This window comes from Engystomops pustulosus, chromosome 2, assembly GCF_040894005.1.
Source record: "Engystomops pustulosus chromosome 2, aEngPut4.maternal, whole genome shotgun sequence".
Classification (NCBI taxonomy): domain Eukaryota; kingdom Metazoa; phylum Chordata; class Amphibia; order Anura; family Leptodactylidae; genus Engystomops; species Engystomops pustulosus.
This window is the reverse complement of record NC_092412.1, coordinates 178,764,627-178,776,038: the sequence shown is the minus strand read 5'-3', so window position 1 is coordinate 178,776,038 and position 11,412 is coordinate 178,764,627. Positions and strand designations below refer to the sequence as shown.

The 11,412-nt window shown below is 39.2% G+C and overlaps 1 protein-coding gene across 2 annotated transcripts in view; it reads right to left on the bottom strand.

Annotated features, from left to right (window-relative positions):
- Positions 1-608: 608 nt before the first annotated feature.
- Positions 609-11,412, bottom strand: part of IKBKE (inhibitor of nuclear factor kappa B kinase subunit epsilon) — a 61,802-nt gene continuing 50,998 nt past the window's right edge. The window contains exons 20-22 of one of the 2 annotated variants that reach the window (XR_011853289.1): positions 9,499-9,785; positions 9,327-9,398; positions 609-4,058 (exon numbers count right to left, since the gene is read on the bottom strand). Coding sequence is in view for 1 of the 2 variants with exons in the window: in XM_072137428.1 (XP_071993529.1) it covers positions 4,043-4,058; positions 9,327-9,398 (88 nt within the window). In the remaining variant the exon portion in view is untranslated. The remainder of the gene's footprint in view (positions 4,059-9,326; positions 9,399-9,498; positions 9,786-11,412) is intronic. The other variant, XM_072137428.1, reaches the window with a different exon arrangement.

Here is an 11,412-nt window from a genome sequence, read left to right as displayed (position 1 = left end):
AAAAGACAAGTCATTCTGAGGTGCTCTGGTGAGGTAGGTAAGTAAAGTTTTTTTTTGTTTAATAGCCAACAAGAGGGGAGAACATGGGAGCAAGATATGAGGGAGGATGAAGGACTGAAATGCACAATATGAGGGAGAGTGGAGGATAGGAGGCCACAATATATGGGAGGATGAAGGACAGAAGGCCACAATATGAGAGTGGATGGAGGACAGGAGGCCACAATAAGAGGGGAATAGAGAATAAGGATGCCACAATATGAGTTCAGAAGGGTATAGGAATTAACCAAACTGGGCACTCAGAAAATGAAGAATGATAATATTTATTGTACCCAACGCATTTCCAGGTGTGTCACCCCTAAAAACATGTGCAAAAATGAACACAATAAAAAGTTACATAAAAAATAATAAATAATAATACTACGTATACATATATATGTATATACACAGGTATAACATTTATTACAGAGTAGATATATCAGCTGGAAAAACAAATGGTATTAATGTTATTAATAGGTAAAAAGTATTTTTCACAAAATGCCAAGCCAAGTATTCATGATTTGGTAAAAATGAGTGTTATTAATAGGTAGTTATTAAATTCATATAGTGTACTCTAAGTTGTAAATAAATAAAAACATAAATGAAACAGTCTAAATAATTAATTAATTAGTGGACTTACGGATGCTGAGTAAAGTTCAATTGTGGAAAGGTCATTTAGGGAGAAAGGAAGGAAATAAGCTCCAAGTCTTACCTGATGCTGTGGGTATGGGATAGTATTGCCCAGAGAGTGATATGTGCTCATTTATATATTTATGTATTTATTTATTTATTTACATAACTATTTACACATTAAAGAGAATCCATCAGGCAAAATAACCCCCCTAAACTAAATAGATTTTCATAAACTGCCATTAGAGAGCATTGCCTCTATCCCTTCATTATCCCTCTACATGCCTGTAAACCCAAGCAATGAGGTCCTAAAGCTGTATGCAAATGACCTGTGAAATGTCCAATGATCCATTAGCATATTCAAGCTGTCCAGCTTATTCAGGAGTGGGAGGTACAGCCACACCCCCAGTGCTTGACTGACAGCCTGTATAATGGTGTAATGGCTCCTCCATGTGCTTGCTGGTGGCCATGCCTCCTGCAGCCTGTGTGTGCATGTGTGTGTGTTTGTGTGTATTGGAGAGATACAACAGCTCCAGGATGCAGCCATGTTATAGCAGAACATGTCAGGTACTTGTGTAGCTGATGTCTGTGTCTCTGTGTATTAGGAGGATGCAGCATGTCAGCATATACACTAACTATGCTTTACTATACATTAAACACAGACATGAGCAGGGGGAGGAGAGGGGAGGGGGAACATGGGTGACATCACTGCCTCTGACCATGTGACCAGCCTCATTTACATAATAAAGAATAGATGATTTTACAATGATTAATGTATGAAATGACTAGATAAAGCTGGGATGGGATCCATGTGAGCTGCTCCAACAGGTAATAGTGACAGGTGACACAGACCTGATGACAGGTGTCCTTTAAGTTCATCTCATGGCTTATATCTACATGGAAGATATAGAATATTATACTAATGTATTATCTAAGTATAATCTATCTATACCACTATCAATTAGGAGTACTTTATATGTATTTAATAACATTCATTTTCCCCAAATTATAAATACTTACCAACTGAGAGTACACTATATGAATTTAATAACTACCTATTAGTAACACTCATTTTCACCAAATACCTTGGCATTTTATGAAAAATACTTGTTTTAATAACATTCACTTGAAAAAGGGGTGGCACAGCCCAAAATGCGTTGTGTACAATAAATATTATAATATATAATATATTATAATTCTTTATTTTCTGAGTGCGCCATTTGGTTAATCCCTATACCCTTCTGAACCATGTAAGTCCTGTCCAGTGTGGCGACTGAACACAGACCAAAACCTTGAAGGCTTACTACCTTTGGAAGCTTTGCATAGTGTTGTGCCTATTTGGAGCACAACACCAAATGGTGAGCACATTCCCTCTTTTATTCCAACCAGAAAATCCCATACGGTATTACACTATTAACTCTTTCCCCTGGCTTTCTTTTCTTTTGCACTATCTGTCACATTATGAGTGAGGATGGAGGACAAGAGGCCACTATATGAGCGAGGATGTAGAAAAGGAGGCTAAAATTTTAGTGAGGATGGAGGAGAGAAGGCCACAATATGAGGGAGGTGTGGAGGACAAGAGGTCACAATATGAGGGATGATGGAGGACAGGAGGCCATAATATGAGAGAGGATGTAGGACAGGAGGCCACAATATGAGGGGGATGGAGGATAAGGATGCCACAATATGAATGAAAATGGAGGACAGGAAGCCACAATATGAGGAAGGATGGAGGACAGGAGGCTACAATGGGAGGGGGATGAAGGACAGGTGGACGCAATATGAGGGAGGATGGAGAACAAGAGGCCACAATATGTGGGAGGATGGAGGACCGGAGACCACAATAGGAGGGGGCTGAAAGCAACAATATGAGGGGGGATGGAGTACAGAAGGCCACAATATGAGGGAAAATGGGCCACAGGAGGCCACAATAGAAGGGGATGGAGGACAGGAGGCCACAATATGAGGGAGGATGGAGAACAGGGGGTACAATATGAGGGGGATGGAGTCAAGGGCAATGGTAATCAGTATTATAGTATGTTTATGGGCTGGGCAGTGGGCATGGTTTAGGGGAAAAAGGGAGAGACTTTTTGGTCTTTCTCTACCCCAAAAGTTTGGAGGTATGGAAAAAGACAGAAAGCTTTATTTTGCTTATGAAGAAAGCAGCACAGAAGTTTTAATAGATATATAAAGGCAAATTACCTAATATCCTGCTCCCTACACTTAAACACACATTACAAAAAACTTGAGGTAAAGCGTCCATTTACTGGTACCAGTAAATCCATTTTCCTGGTAATACAACTATGTGTTGCTTTAGGAGTCTGATATACCATTAGTAATGAAATGGCAAATCCAGATCTGAGTGCCAGTAATTTCCACTATTAGCACCACAAAAGGTTTATTGAAAAAATAGTGAGTTTACAATTTTCCTATCAATGATTTGATTGAGAGGAGAGGAGTTGCTCTGACAATTGTTATTTGCTGCTTCCAGCAGATGCTGTTTCTACAGAATGAAGGCTTCCTCTTCAACCATTTGTAATATCCATGATCTGGACGCCACATAAAAAGTAACCTGCTATATAATATGGAGTATAAAGAAACATGTAAAATAAATTGCAGTACATGCAGAAGCCAGAATCATTCAATAAAACAGAGACAAAATCACACACTTTGACATATTATACTGACATATTATGAATATGAAACATATAATAAATATGCATAAAACGACTTTTTAATTTAAAAAGTGTAGCCTTGTCCTATGTCAGTTTTAAATGTAGAGCATATTAAGCTTCCCTTCCTGTAGTGTGAAGCTTAGACCAAGCAGTTGTATTATTACCTTTGACTTTTCAGTTTTCTCTAGTATCAGGCAGAATAATCTGTGACCACTCTCATACTTCATAAACAAATGATTTATAAAACTGGTCCCATGATCTGAAGCATTGGACAAAAACTTCTTACCAGTTTTACTGCTAAAAAAGGGGGTGTATAGTCCAACAATACGATACTTCATAATATTCATTGAATGACAAACTGAATGATAATAACAAAACACAGATAAGCACCACAGGAAAAAATAACAGTTTTCTTCAATATAAAAAAGAGACTGAACTAAATCCAAGAATCAGAATTTATCTCAATAGTAACTGCACAGGGCTAATATAATTCATCTCCTAGGAAAAGGCTGTGCATTCCTCAGCTTCAGATGACAGGAGACCTTCTTTACTTTCAAGTATATGAGAAAATGTAATGAACATGTTCACATTATTTGATTCTGCTTTGTTAAATATGTTCCAAAACGATTTCCAGAGTTGCCTGGTTACAGTGAGCACAAACATACAGCACAGCCATTGTTCTGTGCAACAGTGCTAGCAGGTCAGGATACATTGAACCTGAGAATAGAAAGATTTGACAAAATGTAATTTTTGGTTTGGAAAGAGTAAGCAGTTAACCAATTTTTCTTCTACAAGGAGCATTTTTAAAAGAACACTTTGTCCTGCTAGCGTGGCAAAGGGTACAGGAGAGCACTGTTAGTCCCAACTTCAGCTCTATCTTCCTTTTCAGGATATTAAAAGGTGACCCCTTCATTCTGATCAATGGTGATCGGTCAAACACTAATCACAAAATAGGACATTGCCAATGTACTCTGTGCAGAGCCACTTACTTCAGGCTCCATATACTGCTTAGATCCGTGTACAGTTTATTAGTGGGGTGCTTGGGTATCCTCAGTGGTCACCAGTATCAATTTCTGATCACTTATTTTAAAAAACCCTCTAACTTTCTTAGACTACTATGGAGACAGAAACTAAGCCGTTTAATACTTCAGATCTGCAGGAAAAATGTCCAACAACTTTCTAGGAGACCTTGAAAACCATTACGAATCTGTTCTCTCTCCTAGAACGATGGGGAGTACATTACAAAAGTAGTAAAATATGTTGATAGTCCATACAAATTTTGAAATAAACATACAACTTCATGTGAAAATTACCTAGTACATGGGAACCTATCTAGTATTATTTGTGAAACAACTACTGTAGATGTGATGTGCTTCATGTATGAAGAGGCATGATTGATTGCCATCCTATATCTATCCTGTCATCTTTATTAAGCCCTTTCATACATTTAAAAAGGTGATAAAACATTTTAGTATAGTAGCAGTTGGGTCCAGTAATGATTTATTCTGTTGTACAGTGGAGGTCAAACGTAGCAATAGACTAGATGGGTTAAAAGGTTTTCTCAAAAAACATATTTCCATCTCAATCACTTAGAAGGAACACTAGATTCTGCAATTCTCCTGTAGGTGTTTGTACAACTTCTTGTTCCGGTTACAACCACCCTAACTGATCCTTGCCTCTTTGCTATTTTGTAAGACAGCTCCCTTTACAAAAAACATGACTTTCAGGAAGCGTAGCTAAACCATTATATCTATTCAACAAGGTACAGACTCCCAGCTGAGGACAGCAATGTATGAACATTGTTGCATTTCATCATCACAGTGTAGGGGACTGGTTTGGCTAGGTGAGCAGTTGGATAGGCAGGTCAGGGAAGAAAACAATCTCCAGGAGAATTTGAAAGGTTACCTTGGCAGGCATGTAGAGATTTTAACATGCTCCACTCTGTAAGCTGGGAAGGAATTATGTAAATATGTTAAATAACTAGAAGGCAAGGGTTTCTAGTGAAGCATCAATGACTGTTAAGCCTCCAGATGCTTGCAAAGGTGGCCATTACTGGCAATCTCTCCTTAGAAGGAACTTGTCTTCAGCAACTGGCCTAATACACCACTACCAGTATATTGTCAAACACCTTCTAGTTTTTGTTTCTTTCACGGTCCAGTGTGGTGGCATCAACCTGAAAATCAACTTTGAAGTGAGATATAAATTTTATGTATGAAGTCAAGGGGCCAGAGAGTTTAACACTGAAGTCAAAATGGGGGCTCTGAAAGCCTCCTCTGTGATTTACATCATGCATCAGACTTCAGGAGATCTATTTAGTGATGACTTTGAAAGCATAACCATCAATTACAGTGAAGGGGCTTTGTTCCTCTAGCTCCCTATATCTCATCATCTATGCACTTCAGGTAATTATATTCTATTGTTGTTAGGCCAACGCTAGGCAATATTTGAAACACTATAGGTGTGTACTTTTGATAGTTTTGACCACTATATCTTCCCAGGCCTAATATACATTTTCAATCCTTATACTTGCTGCTATATATGTGCTTATATTTATTTATCTATTTGTAATTTGTACATGGGAGCTATTGGTTTGTTTGTTTGTTTAATTGTTTTTAACATTATGAATTGTTAAATAAAGATTATTTATGCTCACATCCTATCTTTTGGTGTTGTGGAATTTCTGGATGATGCCTCCACACTGGCTCATGAAAGAAACATGATCTGGAAGGTGTTTAACTGCTTGCCAACATATTGGTAGTGGCTTATTGGATCAATTTCTGCTAGTCCTTTTAAGAAGTCTAGTTTCCAGGCCATAAATATAACAGAGTATTTTCAGTCACCTATTTTGAATATTCATATTATTACTGAATCCTGGGGCTTAAAGAAAATAGTTAAATATTTTCACCACTCTTGACAAAGCATAACAAGGGAACATTTTTAAGTTACCACATTTCCGGACTATAGGCAGCACTTTTTAGCAAGAAAAAATCCTGTTAAAAAGTGGCTGCATCTTATAGTCCAGGATTGCCAGTCCCTCCTGACCGCTGTAGTGGAGATTAGGTGATGCACCAGATCTTTTAGACAGGTGAGCCTCCACACTGCTCCCTCCTCTCCCGGGTGTCCCGACATGATCACTGCCTACAGGTCCTGTAGTGATGTCAGAAGCATGTGACTAATCACATGCTTCCTACATTACTCAATGTCCTCATAGTGCTGAGAATGGGGCAGAGAAGTTAAGCACTGGGACAGGGTAAAGAAGAGGTGCGGGAGATTCGGTGTGTGTTTAGGTGTATAGTTGTGCCCAGTGTGTTCCTTATGTGTAAGTGTATAGCAGAGCTGTGTGTGTGTGTTCAGGGCCAGCGGCAGCACTTGGCATACCCGGGCAAGTGCCGGGGCCCACTGGTACTGGCAGGGCCCGCTGGAGGCGGGGAGGTGTGTCCCAAGGATAAAATAATGATGCAGAGAGCAGTCACTCGCTGCATCATCAGTGCCTGTGAAGTGTTTCCCTGGGTTCCTGTAGAGGCCGTGCAAACCTCCCAGCCCCCAGTGCTGTTGGGGGGGAGGGGTCAGCTGCAGTATAAGTAATTGCATGGAGAAACATCTATGGAGGCAGACAGGCTGGACACAGACAGAAGGCAACATGTGCTGAACTTGTCATCTCCGTCTACTGTGATGTATGGTGACCCTTTAATGCTGTATGAGGAGGCTCTGGAGGACAACATGGTAGGAGCCAAGCCAATGTACCTTCAATGAACCCTTTGCTGTCTTGCTCCTCACAGTCAGTTAAGGTTCCATCCATGTAGGGTAGTCGAAAAGGGTTTGTGTCATTACACCCTGCTGATGTCTTTCCCACAGCCTAGAAATCAACCCTATTAACCCCTTTCCAACATTTGACGTAATAGTACTGCATCGCGGGAGGTGCGTTCCCGCAAAATGCAGTACTATTACGTCAAACTGAACGGAGCCGGGGCCAGAAGCTGCGGGTGTCGGCTATATATTATAGTTTGAGATTTCCTCTATATTAGTTTTTATCCAGTAAAATTGTAAAAATAAATGAAAAACTATATAAATGAGGTATCACCGTAATCATAGTGATCTGTAGAATAAAGATAATACAGTATTTTTAGTGTACGGTGTACGACCCCCAAAAAATACAAAAAGAAAGTAAACCAAAATTGACAATTTTCTTTTCACTCATACATTCAAGAGTTAATAAAATCTTATCAATAAGCTAATGACGCACTAAAATGAAGTATTTGTAAAGTGCATCTCATGTCGCAAAAAATAAGCCCTTATATGTCCAAATTGCCCAAAAAATAAAGATTGTATAGCCAATAAAAAGTGACAATGCATAATCTGCTCTGAATGGCGCAGCTTCCCTTCGATGCCCTGGCGTGTGCCCATACAGCAGGTTACCACCACATATGGGGTATTGTTACACTCAGGAGAGATTGGGTATCAAATTTTGTGGAGTGTTTTGGTATTTTATCCACTGAAAATGTGTACATTTTTTGAAAAACACATTCATATAGCCAAAATAATTTCACTTTCAAAATTGCATCCGATTTTGTTTTAACCCCTGTAAAACAATTAAAGGGTTAACAAGCTTCATAAAAGTTGTTTTACGTACATTGAGTGGTGTAGTTTCTATAATGGGGTAATTTATGGGGTTTTAGTTTTATTTAGGTCTCTCAAAGTGATTTGAAACCTGAGCAGGTCCCTCAATAGCAGGATTTTGCGGTTTTAATGAAAATGTGAAAAATCGCACCTAACGTTCAAAGGCCCATAACATCCTACAAAATAAGAGCATGCATAAAAAACCATGTCCAAATAAAGAAGACAATCGGTGAATGTTAGTTATTTATTATTTTTGTGGTTATGACTATGTATGGAAAACATTTTGAACATTTTTCCAAATTTTCACCAAATATTTGATTTTCTCATAAATAAATGCAAAACATACCACCAAAATTTTTCAACTAACATGAAGTACAAAGTGTCACGAGAAAACAATTTTAAAATCACTTGGATATGTTAATGCGTTCCGAAGTTATAACCACTTATAGTGACACAGGGCAGATTTTAAAAAATGGGCCGTGTCAGGAAGGTGAAAAGTGGCTTCAGCGGTAAGGGGTTAAACTGCTTTGAGATTATTGGAAAATCAATGGTTTTAGTATTAGTAATAGCATTATGCATCACATTACAAAAGTCCTTTAAATAGGTTGAGCAATAATTTCCAACACTCCAAAATCTTGAGGGTAATTATACACTCTTATAGCCACAAAGGATACCCAACTCTATAGTAGCACACACTTATGATTCAATGATAATGGGGCACATTTACTTTGTGCAGTTTGCCTATGTAGTGTGCAGATTGCACCATATTCAAGAATTGTGACACCTGTTCTTCATCAGTCTGGTGTTCTCTGCACTGCCCCAAAAGAGTGCACCAATTCTTTTTAATGCACACTTCTTTGGACTTTGCATGATAAATGTGGTGCACGGTCCAACTGCGCATCGGAATGCCCATTTCAATGACAAAAATTTGTGTTGGGCGAAGATTAGTGCAGCCACAACACAAGCAGTTTACACATAAAAGAATCTGCAAAACCCAACAGAAAACTGGTTCAAGGTCCATAGTAAATGTGCCCCAATATCTGTATTTTCTGTAATGTATATGTGATGGCTAGGTTTCTGCATACCTTTGGCGTATAGTGAATATATGCAATTCCTAGAAAGGGTTTGGTTTACTACTATAAGATATCAGGGTTTACTGTCTTTCATTATTACTGACCTTTTTCTCAGAATCAACACCAGAACTACACAGGAAATACAGCTGGAAGCAGATGACTCTAATGTGAAGTGGCCATGTCAGGAATTTGCAACTGCAATAACCTCCATTGTAATATTCCCCTTTAAAGTATCAAGGTATCATGGCAAGGTACAATGTCATGTAACCTTTGATCTGGAAAAAAACAAGGTTACCTTTCTATAATACTGTTGTTCTTCTCTAATTCATTGGAGACACTCTTCATCTGATCTCGCAGTTTAAGCATTCTAGAAGGAGAGACAGACAAATGTCTTACTGATAGGTTCCAGATGAAGAAAAATATAGGCAACTATACAAGTTCATTAAAAACATAGTATATAATTTAACTGTGGCTCTCGTGATCCAGGCACCGTGCCTGTTGTAGTCTTCTTTTCACAGTCCTTGAATCCATGAGTAAGTGTCCCCGGTTTATCATGCTTGATTTTGAGGGTAGATTTCCTTTAACTCTTTGTCCTGACTAAGCTTGCCTGGCTTACAAAGAGTATGAACTGCTGCTTCTTACTGTGAGGCGGAGGCTGGTGGGTGGGGTCTTCTTAAGGAAGTTACAGATCATTTTAAATATTGTGTGTAAGAAGCAGACTGAAATGGCTACCTCTTGTTCAGCTGTGATCAGCCTTGAAAAGAAAGAATTAAAGCTGTTACTAAGGGGCATTATGCAGCCTGTTTCTTTACAAGCTAAGTATACCGTATATACTTGAGTATAAGCCGACCCGAGTATAAGCCAAGGTATCTAATTTTAACACAAACAATTGGGAAAACCTATTGACCCGAGTATAAGCTGAGTGTGGGAAATGCATTGGTTACAGTCAGCCCCCTGTAGTATATAACCTGCCAGCCCCCTCTAGTATATAGCCTGCCACCCCCTCTAGTATATAGCCTGCCAGCCCCCTGTAGTAAATAGCCTGCCAGCCCCCTGTACTTTATAGCCTGCCAGCCCCCTGCAGTATATAACCTGCCAGCCCCTGTAGTATATAACTTGCCAGCCCCTGTAGTATATAGCCTGCCAGCCCCTGTAGTATATAGCCTGCCAGCCCCCTGTAGTATATAGCCTGCCAGCCCCCTGTACTTAATAAATGTTTTATTTTTTTACATTCCCTGCCAAAATCTCTGCTCACACTTTTTTTTAGAATATCTTTGAAGCAGAAAGCTGGAAACCCAAATGCTATAAAGTTCCAAATCCCATGCAAAGACATGACATAGACAGGATAGCATTAAAGGGGATTTCCATAACAAATAGAAATATAATTAAGTTGGTTAATTATAATAAGAGAATGGTTGACAGGTATTTTGGGATACTGATCATATAGATCCACAAGGAGAAAAAGAGTCTCTGCACATCTCAAACTATGGTGTCTGTCCAACGCAGGTATATCGTTTCAATGGGGCAAATGGCTAGGAGTAAGTAGGTAGTAGACCGCTGCTGCTGAGGTTCCGTGGCAGTGTTGCTCAGCCTGAGCTTGAACAGGTCCATAATGCAAATAGAGAGAAGAAAAGGTGGCACTCACCGGACTGGTGGAACTGCTTCTTTTGCTGTTTGCTGAATAAAAATAAAAAGAAGCAGTTCCACCAGTCCGGTGAGTGCCGCCTTTTCTTCTCTCTATTTGCATTTTGGGATACTGGCATATAAATTGTGAAGTCATATATATTTTCTTTGTGTAGATTTTAAAACATTATCCTTTCTGCTAAGGGTTGTTTCTGCCCTGTTTTTGTGATATTTGTACTCATATACTAATACTCATATATACTCATATTTTAACACACACACATATAGTGGGGAGAATAAGTTAATTGCCAATTTTTCAAGTTTTCCAACCTACTAAGAATGGAGAGGACTACAATGTCATACTACGCCATCATAGGGTAAAATCCTGCAGGGCACGCAAGGTTCCCCTGCTCACATCAGCACATGTCCAGACCTGTTTGAATTTTGCCACTAAGCATCTGGATGATCCAGAGGAGGCATATGAGAAGATGCTGTGGTCAGATGAGATCAAGATAGAACTATTTGGTATCAATTTTCACTCACTGTGTTTGGATGAAAAAACACAGCATCCCAACATCATACTTTGGTGGTGCTTTTCTGCAAAGGGGACAGGACCAGTTCAATGTATTGAAGGGAGGATGGTAGAGGCTAGGTATTGCAATATTTTGGAAAACAACCTCTGTCCCTTAGTAAGAGCATTGACAATGGGTTGTGGCTGGGTCTTCCAGAATAACAATGACCTGAAATAGACACCCAGG